The sequence below is a fragment of the Zingiber officinale genome, chromosome 9B, assembly GCF_018446385.1.
Source record: "Zingiber officinale cultivar Zhangliang chromosome 9B, Zo_v1.1, whole genome shotgun sequence".
In the NCBI taxonomy this organism is placed as follows: domain Eukaryota; kingdom Viridiplantae; phylum Streptophyta; class Magnoliopsida; order Zingiberales; family Zingiberaceae; genus Zingiber; species Zingiber officinale.
Window position 1 is genome coordinate 112,171,805 of NC_056003.1, and position 20,622 is coordinate 112,192,426.

At 36.1% G+C, this 20,622-nt stretch overlaps 1 protein-coding gene across 2 annotated transcripts; it reads left to right on the forward strand.

Annotated features, from left to right (window-relative positions):
* Window positions 1–377: 377 nt before the first annotated feature.
* On the forward strand, window positions 378–19,361 carry LOC122023929 (DDB1- and CUL4-associated factor homolog 1-like). Of its 2 annotated transcripts, none has more exons than XM_042582369.1 (14): window positions 378–714; window positions 7,849–7,930; window positions 8,038–8,154; window positions 8,257–8,432; window positions 8,519–9,389; window positions 9,472–9,569; window positions 9,674–10,094; window positions 10,226–10,825; window positions 10,912–11,091; window positions 11,196–11,711; window positions 11,911–12,021; window positions 12,267–12,385; window positions 12,467–14,084; window positions 18,565–19,361. In XM_042582369.1, exons 1-14 carry the CDS (start codon window positions 503–505, stop codon window positions 19,264–19,266), a joined length of 5,823 nt encoding a protein of 1,940 aa, XP_042438303.1. In that variant the 5' UTR covers window positions 378–502; the 3' UTR covers window positions 19,267–19,361. The 2 variants fall into 2 exon arrangements, with proteins under 2 accessions (XP_042438303.1, XP_042438304.1); XM_042582370.1 differs by having other exon boundaries at window positions 8,525–9,389.
* The last annotated feature ends 1,261 nt before the right edge of the window (window positions 19,362–20,622 follow it).

Here is a 20,622-nt window from a genome sequence, read left to right on the forward strand (position 1 = left end):
TTGGGTGCAAAAATTTATACCCTGTCAACTCCAAAATTTAATCCTTCCAGCTACCCATCTTCATTTATTTACCATGTCTGTTATACCCTGGAGGCTGGAGCTACGGGTATAAAAAAAGGGTAGAGCACAGGGGGTTGCAACGTACTGTCCAACGGCGCAACCTCATTGTTAATTTTTCAAAACTATTCCAGTAAAGTGGTCGACAAGCTACGTTCGAAGCTTGATCCGGTTCAACCAGATCGATCTCAGCCTTCCGTTCCAACCGGTGAGTCCCAAACTAAATCTGAACCACTCGCAGCCGGGTACCTGCTTTGCCCTGGCGAACGGTTTGGGAAAACTAGGTTTTATAAATTCGTAAGCCAGAGGAAATCGACCCTTTCGGATTCTCCCCGACACCTCGCTCTAGTGTCTTCGCTCTGCTGTAGACAGGCTCCTGCTGCGCGCAATTCCTCCCCGTCTCTCGCCATCTCTGACGTCCGCGGTGGAAGGGGGAATCGCATCGATGGCGGAGGAGCGGGCGGCAGCGGCTGCGGTCGCGGTTGCGGCGGCAGCAGCGGATACGCCTGCGGAAGCGCCTAAGGTGGACGGGAAGGAGGACGAGGCGATCCTCGCTCGAGCGCAGAAGCTGATATCCAAGATTGTCGAGACGCAGGTCAACCCCAACCCTAGGCACCTCCATGCGCTGGCCACGATTCTCGAGGCCCAGGAATCCAGGTGCCCTTTCGTCTTTTGTTCTAGCTTCGCCTTTTGTTCACCGGCTCGTTTATAGGTAGCCATTCAATAAGCATGTTATAAAACTGCCCTTGCAAGTATTTATTTTATACTAAGAAGTTTGCAGGAGCTGTTTCGTCGTTGAGTATAATCTCAGTTTTACAGAATTAATCCGTTCTTTTCATCTAGTTTTGAGAAAGGAAAACCACCACTTTTACTGTCGCTGGGACTTTGAAGTTTTATATTAAATATTTCTCCTATTTAGTGCGCTGAAACACAATGTGCTGTTTCCTCATACCAAGCACATGTAATGACTTCTAATCACCCATCTGTATAATCAGACAAATACTTAATTCCAAGAAGCAAGTGCTTGTTCAATTTAATTCCACAATGCACTTAATGAGGTTCTCATGATAAATGATGTTTCCATAGGATGCTTGAAATTATAGTCAAATTACAATTTTTTTTTTGTCCTGTGCGAAGCCAACAAGCGGATGCTACAGGAACGTTAGATCTAAGTGATATGTAGCTATGGAAACAATAAAAATTATGGATTTGAGCTGTTGGTGATTTGGATAATTGACCTATAGCTAATCTTAAAAAAGTAACTAAAATGAAAAATGAATTATGTTAATTCTGATATAATGTAAAACAACACTGAAGCCAAAGACTGGAAACACATTCACATTCTATGCGCCTTTCTCTTACCTATACATATCACTCCATGAATTTTTGGTTGAAACAATATGCTGTGCTTTTGGCACATGATTCTTATTAGCATTTAATAATGAAACTGTAAAGAATATTGACATTTAATAATAGAATTGTAAATCATATTGTTGTAATTTCAGTATATAACTGCAGGCATATTAAGACAGAATATGCCCATAAACATTCTCCGTTGATTCTTACTGGACAAAAAATCTTTCTTGATAATCTGAAGAATGTAAATCAAAATTTCAAGTGAGTTATCTCAATTCTGAAATTAGGTAATTCATCACTGACAAAGATGCCCTAGGGTTTATAATACTTGTACTTACAGGCTATGCTCTTTTCTTGACCACTGTACATCAACAACAATAGATCCGAGTCCCAACTATTTGTGGTTTGTTATATAGATCTTATTCTACCTCTAATAGCTCTCTTCCGTGCAAATGGTATCTTCAGCTCTCCTCTTAGTATGGACTTCTACATTAACCTGACATTTTAACCATCTGAGATTTACTTGCAATGTTTGAATTCTGATAAGAAACATATTAAAATTTCTAATCTTATTGGATTTGACATTTGTTTTGAGTAACTAGCACAACAACAACAACCAAGCCTTTTCTCACTAGGTGGGGTCGGCTGTATGAATCCTTTTACGCCATTGAGCTCTTTTTCCTATTATGTCATCATCTATATTTAAATAAATTTTATCTTGTTTTATTATTGCTAACCAAGTCTTTTTTGGTCTTCCTCTTCCTCGTTTGATATGTATGTTTATCATAGTTTCACATCGCCTAACTGGAGCATTTATTAGTCGTCTAAGTACATGTTCGTACCATCTTAAACGTCTCTCGGAGTTTTTCCTCAATAGATGCAACTCCGATTTTTTCTCTAATACTTTCATTTCTTATTTTATCCATCCTCGTATGTCTACACATCCACCTTAACATCCTCATCTCTACAACTCTCATCTTCTACTCATGTGCTCGAGTCATAGCCCAACATTCAGCTCCATATAACATAGTAGATCTAACTGCGATTTATAAAACTTACCTTTAAGTTTAAGAGGTATTTTGCAGTCGCATAAAACACTTGATGCTCCTCTCTATTTCACCCATCTTGCTTGTATTCTATGTAAGACATCTCTCTCAATCCCTTCATTGTTTTGCAAAAATTATCCTAAATATTTAAATCTCTCGGTTCCGGGCAACTCGTCCTCCTATCTTAACAATTGTTTCATTACTTCTAATATTGCTAAACTTAAATTTCATATATTTTGTCTTTAATCTACTAAACTTAAAACCTTTCCCTTCTTCTAGTGTTTCCCTCCAAGATTCTAGTTTAACATTTACTCCTTCACGTATTTCATCTACCAAAATAATGTCATCTGCAAACAACATGCACCACAGTATTGTATTTTGAGTAACTAGCATTAAACAAAATTAATTTTGCTCAAGCTTCAATAGTCACAACCACATGTTTGACATAGCAGAAATTTGTGGAATAAACTGTGTCTTAGGAATTGTTCTTAGGTGAAATGTTTAGTATCAACATTGTGGCCTAGCTCTGCTTCCAAGTTCAATTTCAAATATTATAATTTACTGTGGATCTTTCCCTTTTCTAATACAATATACTTGGATAACTTTTGAAATTTTGGGATTATAAGAATTGCAGATTATTCATCGTCCAGTTTAGGTGCATTTCTTTCTGGAATAATGAATTTTGAATTTTCTAGATGTTTATTGCCTATAATAGGCCGAATGCATTTGTAATTTAAATTTCGACCTGATTCAGGACCACTAGTAGAATTCATCCAGTTGTTGCCATAACAACTATTATGGTTGTTGTTTGATTGAAGTTCTAGGAACTGACTTCACTAAAGTAAGTGAAGGCGTCTTTAATGGGTTAGAAATTGCCTTCGACACTGTTCATGGAAGACGCCTTCCAAAACATTGTAGACGCCTTCCTTGAGGTAGATTAACTCTTTAGCTGATCTTCTTTGCATGGGTGATGCTCCTACCAACCGGAGTTGAGTTCACCAGAACCCAACTCTGACCTTTTCCTTGAGCAGCCTTCTTCCACGGCTTCTCGCCCCTCAGACTGCCGTGCGTGTCCTTCTCGTCAGCCGGTGTACTCTTCTGTAACACCTCACCCTTCAGATGCACTGAGCCCATCGACTCCCTTCCCGTGCCATCCTTCTCGTTGGCTGTGCCTTTCGCTCGACTTCTTGTGTTCCTAAGCTCCTATACACTTAGACACAAGGATCAAATACATATGACCTAACTTAACCTGGTTGATCACATCAAAACTAACTTGGGGTACTTGCAATCTCTCTCTTTTTGATGTGCATAATCCAAGTTAAGTTAGGGTTAAATTATAATGAAATAACATAGAAATTGCAATTATAACAAAAATTTGCAATGAAATGAGTTAATTAAGTTAATAAAATTGCAAAATAAGTACAAGAATAAAAAGTTTCAATTATCCTATCCCCCTTAACTTTTACCTATGTCTCCCCCTTTGATCATATAAAAAAACTCGGGAAAAATATAAAAAGTAGTTATAAAAATTTGAGAAATTCTCTTAGGGTTTATTAAGAGAATATCCACTAAAGTAACATTTTCAGAAATTATTTTCAAAAATATTTGAATTGTACCTATTAATCTTTTGTTTTGACTAAAATAATGTTAAAAATTACTTCTCGGTTTTTAAAAATCCTGAAAAATTTAGTTATACTCAATTAGAGAACGTCAGATCTGAATGAAATTTTCATGAAAAAAATATTTTGTACTTTAACAGAAATAAATCATTTTAGTACAGCAACCTGTTTTTAGAAAACTAATATTTAAAAATATATTTTTATGTCTAAAAATTTTGTTAATTTGAGTAGAGCGGTTGGAAAAATTAAAATTCTTAAATTTCATTTTTTCGTGAATTTTTAGTATTAAAAATAACTTTTTGGTAATTAATTCATAATAAATTTATTATAGATCAAACAAATTTGAAAATATTTAGTTTAACTAAAAGTTTACTATTTTATCAGTATAAAAATTTTGAATAAGTAATTCGAACAGAAAAATTACTTGATAAATATTTTTCTAATTGAAACAATTTTTATTAAAAAATTTTGGGAACTTTAGTCTAAAAAAGATTTAGGAACCCAATATAGGTAGGAACCTACTGGATTTACTAAAAACTTCAGAGGTACATAATTCCTAGGGAGGTGATTTCTAATGTACTAGTTGATTCTATTATAATTTTTAAATTTTGATTTTTGAAAAATATTTGAATTCAAACATGCATAATCATTTTCTAGTTTCTCTATTTGTGATTTGAGTTTTTCATTTTCTATTCTTAGATTATCATTAGCTAAATTCATTTTTATCTTAGCATTTTCTTTTTCTAGTTTTACTATATTCTTAGATAACATCTTGATAAATTCAAAAGATTGTTCAAGGGTAATACATGTACCTCACTTACCTTGTGGTGTGATGCTCCTCCTTCATCGTAGTTTTCTTCTGAAGATCCTTCTTCTTTATCGATGCTCATCTCTGAGCTGCTTTTATCTTCTCCTTGGTTATCTGCCAATAGGGCTAGTCCGGCGTATTCTTCAACTTCTGATTCTGATGACGATGATTCATCCCATGTCACCTTTAGGGTTTTGAGTTTCGATTTTGTTGGTATTTTACTATTGTTCTTTAGTTTAGGGCAGTCGTCCTTGTTGTGCTATTCTTCTTGGTAGTTGTAACATTGGACCTTTCTTTTGCTCCGATATTATTTCTTAGCCCGCATCTTAAATTTATTAGATTTAATAAACTTACTAAATTTTTTTATCATTAGGGCAACTTCATCTTCATCGATTGATGTTTCGGAGTCTAGTTCTTCCTTCTTGACTTTCAAGGCAAGATTGTTGCTCGATTTTTTGGTTTCTTTAGGATCTGCACATCGAGTTCCGTGAAGTTCAAAAGTAGAAAATAAATTTTCTAGCGTACTTACCTCAAAGTCTTTAGAGATGTAGTATGGTGGCAAAAGGCGAATACGCTCGCCTCTGCCAACCCGTCCCAAGGCCAACACGGAGGAGGTAAATCACGGGCGGCTAGTAGTCTTTGGAATAGTGACTAGCACATAAGGGAGACATTTATCTCGATTTTGTCGAGATTCGAACCCCAGACCTCATGGTGACAACACCTCATGCGCTAGCCACTAGACCCATCCGAGGGGACTCTTTAGAGATGTAGTATGCATCTACTAAAGATGACCATTCTGAAGTTCGGGAAGGCGTTGAGCGCGTACCGGATTGAATCGCGGTTTATTACCGATTCTCCGAGATTGTTGAGTTGAGTGATAAGTTCTTTGATCCGTGCTTGGAGTTGCGTTACCTTCTCTCTATTGTTCATCCGAAGATTCATTAGCTGGGTTCGGAGGATGTCCTGCCTTGCTAACTTAGCTTCCGAAGTCCCTTTGTGGAGTTCCAGCTCCCAGAGCTCTTTATGACCTCCTAGAACGGAAGAACGTTCCACAGATGAAACTCTGCTTTGTCGTTCACCATGAAATCGACTTGTTCGTTCTTTGTCCATGAATACTCTTTTTTTCCGCTCCTTGTTGGTCCGGGGCTACAAAACCATATTTCATAATTAAAAGAATTTCAAAATTCTTTTAAAAAAATACTTTCATTCGGCGTTCCCATTGCACAAAGTCTCCTTCGAATTTCGGTGGATGAATACTTGCACTGACCATCGTTTCGTCGCTTTAGTGGCGGTTAGTCTTTTCTGAAGCGTTCTGGCTCTAATACTATTTGTTGGTGCAGCGGGGGTCGACAACCTTGTGTCGAAGGTGCCTTATAGCCCATTGAAGGCGCCTTTAAATGACCGTTAGCTGAAGATAAAGTTTTATCTTCAGCGGTAAACTTAACCAATTGAAGGCGCCTTGAACAGGGTTCAAGGCGCCATCCACCCTCAGATAAGATTTTCAAGAGCTATAAAAAGACCTCTGAAGTGAGGAAATATTTAATAACTTGAACAACAAGTCTTGTACTCTTTCCTAGTTCTTTTGAGCTGTCAACTTCGGTAGGAGGCTTTTCCGCCTACAACGAAGGAGAATTCTAGTGGAGCACTTTCAAACCCTTGGATTTATAACCACCTAGGTTGTAACTGGGTAAATTTTGGCCTTCTTACTTCTTTCATTTAGTTGTTCATTTTTATGTTTAAATTTATTGTGCCTACTAATCTAAGTTGAAAGAAAGAGAGGAGGTTAATTTCATTTGACAGGCAATTCACCTTCTTTTACTGCTCCCGTTGCACCAACAGTAATTGCTAGGGAGTCTCATATTGAATATCTAAAAGTGTGTCATAAAGAGCGTAAAGGGAAATTGAGAATGGATGAGGTATAAAGGTTGCTTAAAACTTTTACTTCCTATGGCACGAAGAACACGAAGAATACATTTGTACTTTAGACTTCCATTAGATTCAAGACAACTAGTTAGAATTAACTTTCATGTTGCAATAGCAACTTTTATGATTGTCGTCTTGACTAAAGTTCTAGGATTTGACTTCTCTGAAGTAATAGCTATGGAGTCTCAGACTCCTTATCTAGAAAAGAATGACAAAGAGGGTAATGATAAATTTGATGATGAGTGAAGAGTGTAAAGACATGGGTATGATTTTTGCCTTTATGAGAAACTTATATCTCGACATGTGAGTAGATTTGTAGAAATTTTGAAAACATTTCCATGGTTTTCAAATTGATAAAAAGAAAGGATCAATTTCTAAGCATTCAGTCTTATGAAATTAAGACCAAAGAATGAGTGCAACTTTAATTAATGTTAAAGTCATCTTATAAATGAGGGTAATTGTAATATTTTTGATTCATATAAAACAATTAAATATAAGGTAAATGAAATAGAAGGATCAGTTGGCATCGAGTTTTCCTTTTTTGTTCCTTGCTAAGATATTTATAATTTGCCATTTATTGACTAAGTTATTCATTAAACAAAACAACTCAAATCATACCCTGTAGTCCCAACACAGATTCTAATAACTTCGGTAATTTCTTTTTATCATGACAACTCAAGGACAGATTAAGGATAAGATATACATCTGCTATACCTTTAATCCTTTTGTCCTTGCTTCTGTACAGGCACACCATCTTCTTACCTTAATTACAGAATCTTAATTGGTTATGACCAGTTGACTATTATACTCTATTTGTTATTGTGGCCTTTGAAGATATCCCGAAGCGCTAAAAATAAGTTCAACTACGAGTTGATGGTAGAGATCAGCCAAGAGCTTATCTTTGATGAAAATAGATACATAAGACAAAGCAGCTATTTTTCATATTGGCGGGAGCTTCGTGCACTGGAATACCCTTTTATTGTTTTCTTTGTATTTCTCTTTTGTATTTTACTCATTCTATTGCCTGCTCTTTATTTAGATATCTTGAGGAAACTGCAAATTCACCTTTCAACAACATTAGGTCATCTCACAACATTGGAAGGTTGGGTAACTTAGTTCAGGCAAGTATTAGTCTTTTTCTCGTTCTTCTAGACTGTTTTGCCTGTGGAGAAGGGTAAAAAATATTTTTCTATTTTGGGATTAGTATTTTGCTGTCATTTTGTTTCAGGAGAGTGATGAATTTTATGACTTAATATCAACCAAATTCTTAACGGAAAGTGTATATTCGCTGAGTATACGTGCTGCTGCTGCTAGGTTGTTAATTAGCTGTTCTTCCTGTTGGATGGTGAGCTTGTTATTCCGTTTTGTGAAACTTATCTGTTTGAGTCAGATTGAATTAGGACAACCTTGCTTACTTTATTTTTGAATTGCTTTTCTATGAGTCCAGTATCCACATGTTTTTGAGGATGCAGTGCTTGACAATGTCAAAAGTTGGGTCATTTTGGATATGGTAGTTTCTGATGATAACTGCATTTGGAAACGTGAACTGGGAGAGGATAAGCCAACTGATTCTGAGATGCTGAGGACTTATTCTACTGGACTTCTTGCTTTATCTTTGGCTAGGTAGGTCACTTTCTCCCACATGTCCCTCCCTCCTTATGCTCCTCTTACTCTGGAGTTTGATGTGATTGTTTTTTTTTTTTGAGCAGTAGCAGTCAGGTAGTGGAAGATATGCTGACATCGGAATTGTCAACAAAGCTCATGCGATATCTGCGCACGCGACACTTTGGCGACTCTAACTCTTGTACTGCTGAGACTAACCATCCTTCATCTTCTAGTTCCATCAGAGCAAGAGATGAAGCTAGAGGTAGATCTCGCTTGGGGAGTTCAAGGATTGGTGACCGGAGGCTATCAGCTAATCCAGATACTGATAGGGACGATGTTATTAAACAAGGTCAAGGAGATCATTCTTGGGGAGATGGAAGTGAGTCACAGAAATCTGTACTAACTGATTCTTCATCAGAGTTGGTCAGTGCAAACAATTTGATTGAGGAATCTCCAGGTGCTACTGCTGATGGAAGGCAGAAGATAAATTCAGGGCCTATAAATTCAAAATCTGAGTGTTCTCCTGGATCATCTGCCCTATGCGTTGATGCTGATGATAAGGGGGTGAATGGAACTTGTATAGTAAACCATGGATTGCCAAAGAGCGAAGTTAATGCAAGGATTACTGAAGTTACTCCAGAAAATGAAAACAGTCCATCTCCATCTTGTGGAGCACACTTAGAAGGAATGAGTCGACCTTCTAGGGAAAGAAACTTCAGTCAACAGGATGACAATGGAAATGTAGTTATTGCAAAAGATAACTCAGACATGCTTGACTGCAATGATTCCATCATTGAAGAGGATAATGATGAACGATTACAAGATTGTATTGTTGGCAAAAGGGACATATCTAACATGGTGAAAAAAGCATTAAGAGCTGCTGAAGCTGAAGCCAGAACGGCTAATGCTCCTATAGAAGCTATAAAAGCAGCTGGTGATGCAGCGGCTGAACTTGTCAAGACTGCTGCTATGGAGGTAAGTAAATTCATGCATTCTCATTCATTTCCTTATCCTATTTATGGTAACAGCTACAGATTGTTGACATGCTGCCATTTAGGCGTGGAAAAGCACAAATGATGAAGAAGCTGCAGTTCTGGCTGCATCTCAAGCTGCATCTACTGTTGTTGAAGCTGCTTTGACGACTGAGATTTCACGGTATGCATTAATCCATACTCATCCAACACACTGGCAAATATACACAGAGGAAAACCTTTATTCTCTCTTTCTTTTTCCTAATTTATTTGCTTTTCCAATCTTAGGAATGCGAGTCGAGTAACCAATGAAATTATGGAAAAGCCTCTTGAAGCCAAAGAGGAGGTTGATAGAGAAAATTTCACTATATGGGAGACTGAGCATCTTGCAAGGCTGAGAGACAAATACTCCATTCAGTGCCTTGAATATTTGGGGGAATATGTTGAAGCTCTAGGACCCATTCTACATGAAAAGGGTGTAGATGTCTGCCTTGCACTCTTACAACGCAGCTGTAGAGATCGTGAAGCTTCTTCTGAACTCCTATTGCTGCCTGAAGTCCTCAAGCTGATATGTGCCTTGGCTGCACACAGGAAATTTGCTGCCTTATTTGTTGATCGGGGAGGAATACAGAAACTTCTCTCTGTTCGCAGGGATATACATACATTTTTTGGTCTTTCTTCATGTTTGTTTACCATTGGTTCCCTTCAGGTGATAAGAATATATTCGAATAGTAATAAAATATTTTTAAGTAGCAAATAAAATTATTGTGGTTCTAATGAGAATTTCACATTGCTAAGAAATATGAAATTTTTACAATGCTTATTGGGATGTGTTTGTAGGCTATTATGGAACGTGTTTGTGCTCTGCCGTCCGCTGTGGTGCATCAGGTGGTTGAGTTAGCTCTTCAGCTACTGGAATGTGCTCAAGATCTAGCAAGGAAAAATGCAGCTATATTTTTTGCTGCTGCATTTGTCTTCAGAGCAATTCTGGATTCCTTTGATTCACAAGAAGGCCTTCAGAAAATGTTAAATATTTTGCATACTGCATCGTCTGTTAGATCTGGTGGGAACTCTGGTGCTTTAGGTGTACCTAATGCATCTGCAAGAAATGATCGATCACCTGGTGAAGTACTGACTTCATCAGAAAAGCAGATTGCTTATCACACTTGTGTTGCACTGCGTCAGTATTTTAGGGCCCATCTTATTCTTCTTGTGGATTCACTTCGCCCAAATAAAAGTAGTCGAGGTATAGCCAGAAGTAACTCAAATGCGAGGGCTGCTTATAAGCCACTTGACATCAGCAACGAAGCCATGGATTCTGTTTTTCTTCAAATACAGCGTGACAGAAAGCTTGGCCCTACATTTGTTAGGACCCGTTGGGCAGTTGTGGATAAGTTCTTAGCCTTTAATGGCCATATAACAATGTTAGAGTTGTGTCTGGTAATAATAATCATCTTTCTGCACATAGTACACAATCTATCCCTAGCTATACAAATAAAATTCTGATATTTTGCATATTTCTACAGGCCCCATCTGTTGATCGGTATCTTCATGATTTGGCTCAATATGCATTAGGTGTTCTCCATATTGTCACTTTGGTAAAAGATAGTCGTAAACTAATCATAAATGCTTCTTTGAACAATAACCGAGTGGGCATGTCAGTTATTCTTGATGCAGCTAATGGTGTTGGTTATGTTGATCCTGAGGTATAACTATCTCTATTCCAGAATTCTTTTTCAATGTGATTCCTTTTGTGTACCATACTTTGATGAGAACGAACATTTTCTTGATTCTGATGTTTGTTTTTCAGGTGATTCATCCAGCCTTGAATGTGTTAGTAAATCTTGTATGTCCACCTCCTTCAATCAGCAACAAACCTTCTGTGGCAGCCCAAGGTCAGCAGCCTGTTTCAGTTCAAACATGGAATGGTCCTTCAGAAAATAGAGAGAAACATTATGAAAGAAATAACTCAGACAATGTTGCTGCATTTGCTGTCCAGAATGAGACGCGGGAGAGAAATGCAGAACCTGGTTCTAGCTCAAACACCCCTGCACCTTCTATGTCCGCAGGAGTGGTTGGTGACCGAAGGATATCTTTAGGATCTGGATATGGGTCTGCTGGCCTTGCTGCTCAGTTGGAACAAGGATATCATCAGGCTAGGGAGGCTGTTCGAGCCAACAATGGCATCAAAATTCTGTTGCATCTTCTGAACCCTCGGATGATTACACCTGCGGCTGCTCTTGACTGCATCAGAGCTTTAGCATGTCGTGTATTGCTTGGTTTAGCAAGAGATGAATCAATTGCACACATATTAACAAATCTGCAGGTTGTGAACTTGCTATCTGAAATTTATTTTGTGGTGCTTGAAATAAAAATTGATGCCCTTGATGCACCTCTAATGTGTTTAAAGATTCATTCTTCGTTAGCAGCACTTTGAATGATCATTTTTCTTTTGGTTTTATTATCTAGACTAGACAGAAATTTACCACTCTTCAAGCCGTTCTCAACCATCCTTTATATTTCAGGTCGGTAAGAAGCTTTCAGAACTTATTCGAGATTTGAGCAGCCAAGTATCCGGAACTGGACAATCAAGGTGGCAGTCTGAGTTGATTCAAGTTTCTGTTGAGTTGATTGCAGTAAGTTACTGATGACAGTTTTTTTTCTCTCTCTTAACATCTTCATGCTAGCAATATCCCTAGTTTCTATTATTATTTTTCATAATGTGCTAACTCAGGACTTCAAAGAAATGCATGGAGCTTGGGCTACTTTAATGAATCCTTGAAGTTGATATTAGTCACTTTGCTTAGTGTTGTGTTTCATAGACCATGATTTCGTTGTGATATCTCTGATTCTAATTTGTTTTATTTGCAAATAATGGTAGATTGTAACAAATTCTGGGCGTGCAAGCACCTTGGCAGCCACTGATGCTGCTGCTCCTACACTTAGGCGCTTTGAAAGAGCAGCAATAGCTGCAGCAACTCCTATAACTTATCACTCCAGGTTTTCAATTTAGACATGCATGCTTATTTAAGAATCTGCTTTATATATATATATTTAATCATATGACCTAGTTGTGTGCAGAGAGCTGTTATTGCTGATACATGAGCATCTACTGGCATCTGGTTTAACTGCTACGGCTGCCTTGCTACAGAAGGAAGCTGACTTGACACCTTTGCCATCATTAGGAGCACCAGCACCACCATTACATCAAACAAATATCCAGGAAACTATGTCTGTGCAATTTCTGTGGCCATCTGGTCGTGCACCTGGTGGATTCCTAGTTGATTTTACAAAGATAGCTTCTCAAGATGATGAAAGTTGTTTAAAGTCCAATTTAGCTTTTAGTTCTTTGAAAAGGAAACAGTCCAGGTATGCTTCCAAGTCCTCCCATGGGAAAGGCCAACTTTCATCACATGCATCATCCAATGCTAGAGCATCTAGTCTTTCAAAAGCAACTGCACTTTGCAGTGGAGCAGAAACACCATCTGTATCATTTCCCAAAGCTACTTCAGAAACAGAAGTGCCACTTAGAACACCAATTTGTTTACCAATGAAAAGGAAACATTTGGAGTTGAAGAACTCTTCAGATGCAACACCAGCTAAACGTCTTGCAATAATGGACCCATCTTCTCAATCTCCATTATTTCAGACACCATATTCTTGTAGGAAGAATTTTCTGCCAATGGACACTGGAAGCTTGTCCCCCTTTGTATATCAGAGTCCAGGAGAACCATTCAGCAGAACATCATTCAACAACATTATTGGAGATACACCAGATGACATTCGATGTCAGATCACACCTGGAATGCCATTGACATCTATTCCTCAACCTGGCCCGCTTGGTAACTCACAATTAGGAAACACTGAAAGGATGACACTTGACTCATTGGTGGTGCAATATTTGAAGCATCAACATCGACAGTGCCCAGCTCCTATTACCACTTTGCCTCCACTTCCTCTTTTGCAACCACACATCTGCCCAGAACCTAGCCATAGCTTGCGTGCACCTGCAAATGTAACAGCACGTGTTAGTAATCGAGAGTTCAGGAAGCAATATGGTGGGGTTTATGCTCATCGTAATGACCGTCAATATATATACAGCAGATACAGGCATTGTCGCACTTGCCGTGATGAAACTACACTTCTAACATCTCTTACTTTCCTTGGGGACTCTTCACGTATTGCAACAGGGAGCCATTCCGGTGAATTAAAGATATTTGATTCAAACAGTGGCAATTTATTAGAGTCTCAGACCTGCCACCAGAGTTCTATTACACTGCTTCAATCAGCCTTGTCTGGTGGAAACCACTTGGTTCTCTCTTCTTCCTTTCATGATGTCAAGCTGTGGGATGCTTCATCCATATTAGGAGATCCTTTGCATACATTTGCAAGTTGCAAAGCTGCTCGCTTTAGTCATTTAGGTACCAGCTTTGCAGCCTTATCATCAGAAGCATCGCGCCGAGAGGTTTTTCTATATGATGTGCAAACTTTCACACAAGAGTTGAAACTTTCTGATAACCGAAGTTTCCAGTCAGGCACAGTTCGAGGGCATGCCCAATCACTTATACACTTTAGCCCTATGGATACAATGTTACTATGGAATGGAACTTTGTGGGATAGGAGAACTTCACATGCAATTCATCGGTTTGAACAGTTTACTGATTATGGTGGAGGTGGATTTCATCCTGCTGGAAATGAGGTAACGGTCAATATTCAATACGTTGGATTGGCCCTTTAACAATTTCTGGTGCTAATCATTTCAAGACACTTATCAAATTAGATAACAAGAAATGCTCTTATAATCCCTGCATTGATTTCTTTTTTCATTATATCGTCATCATATTGGTTATCCTAACTATTTGGGCTAGCTATATATGAAACATATCCATTTATTGAGCTCTATGCAAGGAAATATTATATTTTCTTTGGCCTTTCTTTACCCTTTATACTTTTCACTCTAATAAATTCAATCCTTTCACTATAGTATCTTTTTATTGTCTTTCAACATTCCATACAATCTCAGCCAATTTTCTCATTTTTTCATCAATTAGAGTTAATTGCTGTCAAGTGTTAATATATTTTTTTTGTTTTATTGTTTCTGCTATAGTTTATGATTGCCATCTTTGTTACATCAACTTTTTGATTTGTCATTTTCTAACAGTCTAATACTGTGATCCTTAAAAGTAGAACTAGTTTTAGCATAGTCATAATATTTCCTTTTAACTTAAAAGGGACAAGGTGATCACACAAGACTCTAGGAGCTCCTTCCCATTTCACCTACACATTGTTTATCCTAGTATCTTATTAAATAATAAATTCAAGATGCTCTTTAATCATAGGGTTTCATATTCATCCACCTTAACTATTCTCTAATTTTTTTTTCTGGTTACCAAAATCACATTTCATTTGTTTTGTTATACTTAACCTAAAACATAAACCTTTAGTTTCTTAAGTATTTTGTATGTTAAGTTTCAAATTCAATTTACTTACTCTGGTTGATTGACACAATTTTGTTTGCAAATAACATACAACATTTGCCTTCAATATTTGGTTGGTTCATCCATTATTAATGTAAAAGGTAGGAATTTAGAGTTAGCCCTTTGTGTAAATCTACTGCTAGGAAAATCATTTATCACACTTTTTATAGCTCTTTTACTAGTAATAACATTTTAATTCATGTATTTTATCATACCAACATAAATACTAGCTATTTCTTTTTTCACCCCCAATAGTTTTCACGTATTTTATCAAAAAAAATCTCTAAATTGATAAAAAAATTATATGCAATTTTTTTTTATTTCTCTATTTTTTCATTACTGGTTTTACCAAATAAATAACACCAATGTTTGATGCCTTGATGTTTGGCGCACACTGAAGTGTGTGAATGGCAGGGCATGCATATTAAATTGAATCAATAGAGTTGTGGAATGTAAAGTTGAAACAGTTGTATTCCACCATACACCACAAGCTTAATAGGTGCAATAATTTCCATCAAGTTTAAGTTAAATTTGAAGGAGATGTTCTCTATATTGGGTATTGTATTTGTTACATTCAGAGATTCTTTTATGTTTCTGTTTCATTTGTATTCTCTACTGTATGAAATTTTTAAGCCCGTATATGTAAAACCTTAGTAATATTTTCTATTCTTAATAACTTATTTTATGCTAGTATATATATAAATTCTAGGAAGAAATGGTATTGTTGTCAACTTTTTTGATAGTCTCCCCTGCTAGTGAAAATTTGGATGGATGTGTTTAATTAATGATCCTATGATCCTTCAGCCTTGCTATATCTCCTGCCAATTCACTTTTCATTTATCTGAAATTGTTTTCCATTTTGATTGCAAGGATAACTTCTTTTATATTTTTTTTATCTTGATTTCTAATTTATGAAAGAGCCATTAACTTTATAATTGCATGCCAATGATTTTTGGTAAATTTTGTTTAATGAAAATGGTGTATGCTACGCCAATTGTTTCTTTTTTCCTTTTCTTCATTGTTAATTACTGAATCCTCCTTTTTTTCAATACAATCACTTATTATCTCGCTAAGCCAGAGTTGATGTGAAGAGCACTAATGGCTGCCTACGGAAATAATGATATTATTGTTCTTGTAATATATTATGGAAATAAATATAACTATATATGAATAATGTGAATCACTTACAATGTGAGAGAAATCTCCTCAAGAAAAGATAATTAAGAGTGTCTAGTACATGTGTGCATTTAAGTGTCTAATATCATTATTTCGTCTTTTATATATGATCAATATGTTCAACAGGGGTCAATGCACATGGTATAGAATAGTAGTTGTAGAGTTGAAGTATTGGACTAAAAGGCTAAGATTCCAGATTCTTGCAAGTCCTAATGCTTAGGTAGGGATATGGGTGGGAGCAAATGGTTTCTGGTCTGGTTTTAAGAAAAACCCTATCCGAATCGATTCCAATGAGAGTACAAAAAAACCTCACTACTCAAACCTAGTTTTATCAATAATCCTCCATCCCAAAACTCGTGTCATGTTTTGGGTTTCACTTTTTTCTGACCTTTTGGATCTTTTAGTTTTTTTGTTGAGTCATTTTATAATGTTAAAATACACTAGATATTTGAATAATTTTATATTTTTATCTTCTTGTTGTCGCTAAGACATTGGGTTCAAATTCACCATCAAATGGGAGTGCTTGAGGACTCTCATGGCTAGCTTTTCTCGAAAAAAAAGTATATAATAAACTCCTATGTAGTATTAATTACCCACCAGTTTGGGTTAAGCTTTTGGGGTATAAGAATCAAAAGAATCCAGCACTGCTTATCTAAAAGAGAGAATTTCACATGCTTGATACTCGACCTAAAACTCAAAAATCAAAATTTTCGCTTGGTTCCGTTCAATTTTCTTGTTTGAGTCAACTATGTTGTTTTTCCAGTCTACCTTTATGCAGGGTACACTTGTTATTTTCATCATTTGACCATATATGTCTCATGTTTGAAGGTGACTATATAAATGTCATCTCTCTATTAAGTTTTATGTGAAGGAGAGCTTTGGCGTAACGATAAAGTTGCTGCCTGTGATCTAGTGGTCACGGATTCGAGTCTCAGAAATAACTTTTTACAAAGTAGGGTAAGACTGTGTATAATATACCTTTCCTCGGGACCCCTTAACTATTGTTTTCTTTTTGTTTCCCTCTAACTATTACACCTTCACCTTCCATTCTAATGGTTTCAACTCTTCTAACTATTAAGTCTGTTGCTCTCCTTTAAAAATATCCATGACCTCTCAACCTATGTTCTTATGATCTGAAGCTATAATATTTGTGTGGGGATATTTGTATTTTTTATTTTATTTTATCCTTTTTAGTAACTCTTCATATCCATCTTATCATTTTAATATTTGCTACATTAACTTTAAGTGTTACTTATAAACACCTACTATTCTGTTCCAGATCTACAATGTTGTGTTTCCTAAATGAAGTGAAGTGAAGCAATTAATGAATTGCATTATATCATTTCCACTATTTCATTTTTATTTTTTTCTTTGATGGAAGTAGTATCATTCACTTAGTCATTTATTTGCACTTATGGGATGCTTAAACTCAACTTCCCTCCATTTTCTCTGGATTTTGGCATAAATAAATTAAAGGAATTTGAGGGAATCAAGTTTCTTCTTTCTTTTTATTTTTTCCATGTAAACAAGAGAGCTTAATGGTTTTATATCTTGTATTTTCTTTTCCCGCATACTTCTTTCCAAGTAAGCTTAACTTTATAAATTTGATATTATACCATAACTTTATAAAAATTGTTCTTTTTTGCTTACGAGGCACACACAATGAAAACCCAAGATTGCAGAAGTTATTTTGTTAATGATATCTTTTTCAACAACTTCTAGTTGAATAATAAATTTGATATATTTAAAGCTTTTTTACTTACAAGGTGGTAATTCTATTGATTCTTTTCTTGTTAATCTAATCACATCGTAATATCATATATAATTCCTCTCTATTGATTCCTTTCTTATTATTGTAACCACATCTTATACATTTTATTTCAGTTCTACTTGTGGTAAAACCTCTATTGTTTTTGCCTTTTTTAAGACAAATTAAAAATTTGAATTTAATTTTATTGTGCACATCCATCGAAAAAATAATTGTCTGCAAATAACATTATAACATATAATGCCAAAGAGCTTTATTTTTATCAATATCAACAGAATTAGATTGGATGCTTGATGTAAACTTATGGCTATCAAAAAATTGTTTGTCAAACTTCTTGTAGCTCTAACATAATATCCATACCTTTTACCACAATTGAAATATATATATTCTTTTGCTATCCTAAACCACTGTAATTGTTGCCTATCGACTTTACCATACCCATTTGCATGTAGCCGATACAAAATTCCATTTTGGATGGGCTAGCATCTGGTACGATTTCTCTAGCCTGTGCAATTGAGACTGTTAGTAAGATGGTCTTTTCCAGCATCCAGGGTGGAACCTGCAGGATTTTTTATTTGTTAGTGCAAGATACAACAGAACCATCACCTCAGATATGAAGTAGGAATTTAGGCATCTCTTTGATGATTATGGTTCATTTGCTGTTATTGCTGAATTGTGCTCTTGAGCATGCATGACCTATTTATTACATTCTTTTATTCTGTTAGAGTATGACATTCTTGTTTTTCTAATTTGTTCAGGTTATCATAAATTCAGAGGTGTGGGATCTCCGGAAGTTCAAGCTTCTGAGAACAGTACCATCATTGGACCAGACGGTGATTACTTTTAATGGTGGTGGGGATGTCATTTATGCAATCCTGAGGCGCAACGTGGAAGAGATTACTTCAGCCATCAACGCACGTCGCGTTCGGCACCCACTGTTTCCTGCCTTCCGCACCATTGACGCTGTGAATTACTTAGACATTGCGACTGTCCAGGTTGACCGATGCGTCCTAGACTTTGCCACCGATCCTACAGACTCTTTTGTTGGTGTCATTGCCATGGATGACCATGAAGAGATGTTCTCATCTGCTAGGGTCTACGAGGTTGGAAGGAAGCGTGCCACCGATGATGATTCAGACCCAGATGATGGTGGTGAGTCAGACGAGGATGAAGATGAAAACGAGGAATCGGATGATGTGGATATAGATTCAATCTTTGAGGCTGATTTGGCCGGTGAAGGTGACTCCTCAGATGATCTGAGTAATGAGGATGATGAAGATGGCGACAGTGCAGATGATCTCGACGAAGATGGTGATGTCAACTACGATGATCTTGATGATTTTGAGGCGGCTCAAGGAATGCTTGAGATCATGGCCGTGGGGGATGAGGATGCAGACGTGGACGACGACAGTGAGGTTCTTGAGTCCCTCAGTAGCTATGAGGAAGGGGATTTTGCCTGATAAGTTTCTGAGACGGTGTAAATTTTTAGTTTTTTTTTTTGGTCTTCTCGATCGGAAAAATTAGACGTTTTCTTTAAAAGCTAGGGAAAGGTAGATGGAAGAAAAATGGTGGGGGTCGTTGATATGAGATAACAATAAGCGGTCATCTGTTTTATATGTTTATTCTTTATTTTATGCTTTGAAACAAATATATGTTTCTACTATAATGTTAATTTTATATAGCCCTCAATTTTTGTCGAGGATTAAAAAATATCCAGTTCGCCTGCTGATCGATTTGAAAGATTCTCTCTCGCTCTTTTTTTTTTAATGAAGTTTGAAATAAGATTGAGATTTTGCTGTACATGTCGTAATATCTTATTAATTGTGTGGAGCCAGATTAATCACCACTGAGATGTGGTTGATGATCTTTAGAATTAGTTGGACATGGCAATTAAAAAAAAATATTAGTTTAATAGTTCATTTGATCGTGTACGGATGTGGCAAAAATTTCAAAACTTTTTTATTTTTAAATTTAAATTAAAAAGATAATATTTATGTCTTATTTTCTTCTGAACATCGCTCATAGCCAATACTGCTCTCAACTTTTTTTTTTAATGTTTTAACAAATATTTTTTAATTTATTTTAAATGGATAGAATTTAATTTTAAGATATTTAGATTTGTTAAAAGTAAAATTATTATTTTTAAATAAATAAATAAACATTTAATTAACGAAAAAAATAAGGGTAAAAATTAGGAAGACATTTTTTCTCAAATCTGATAAAATATCCTACTTTGATTTTTTTTTTTTTTTTTTTTAATCAAAAGAGTGCTTTATCCATGTAAAATGGTATAATTATCTTTCAATCCTGTTCCTGTTATTATCCCGCCTAGATCTTGAACCAATAATATAGATGTCAGACGGGTCAACTTATAATGGGACAGGCTAACTCGTTATCTAAGTAACCCAACCCAATTTAAAGTGGGATTTTTGCACTTTGATTTTTTTTATCGAGAGGGTACTTTATCCCAGGTAAAATGACATAATTATCCTCTAATCTTGTTCCTGTTATTATCCCACCTAGATCTTGTACGTCATAAAGTTGTCAGACAGGTCAACCCATAATGGGACGGGCTTTGTCATCTAAGCAACCCAACCCAATTCAAAATGAATGTGAATGTGAATTAAGTGAGCTAACCCATGGAGCCATCAAAAATAAAATTATATATAAAAATTAACATTGATAAATTTGATTACTAATTACATGGGTCAAATCCATGATTTGACACACAAATGTGACGATATCTAAAGTTTAGTTAGGAGTGTAAATAATTTATCTTTTAAAGCATTTGTTTTTCTTTCTTTTTAACAAGTGTT

Coding starts and splice junctions, on each gene's coding strand:
- LOC122023929 (XM_042582369.1), top strand. CDS start 503: ATGGCGGAGGAGCGGGCGGCAGCGGCTGCGGTCGCGGTTGCGGCGGCA. Junction 8,433..8,518: donor CTTGCTTTATCTTTGGCTAG/GTAGGTCACTTT, acceptor TTTTTTGAGCAG/TAGCAGTCAGGTAGTGGAAG. Junction 14,085..18,564: donor TTCATCCTGCTGGAAATGAG/GTAACGGTCAAT, acceptor TAATTTGTTCAG/GTTATCATAAATTCAGAGGT.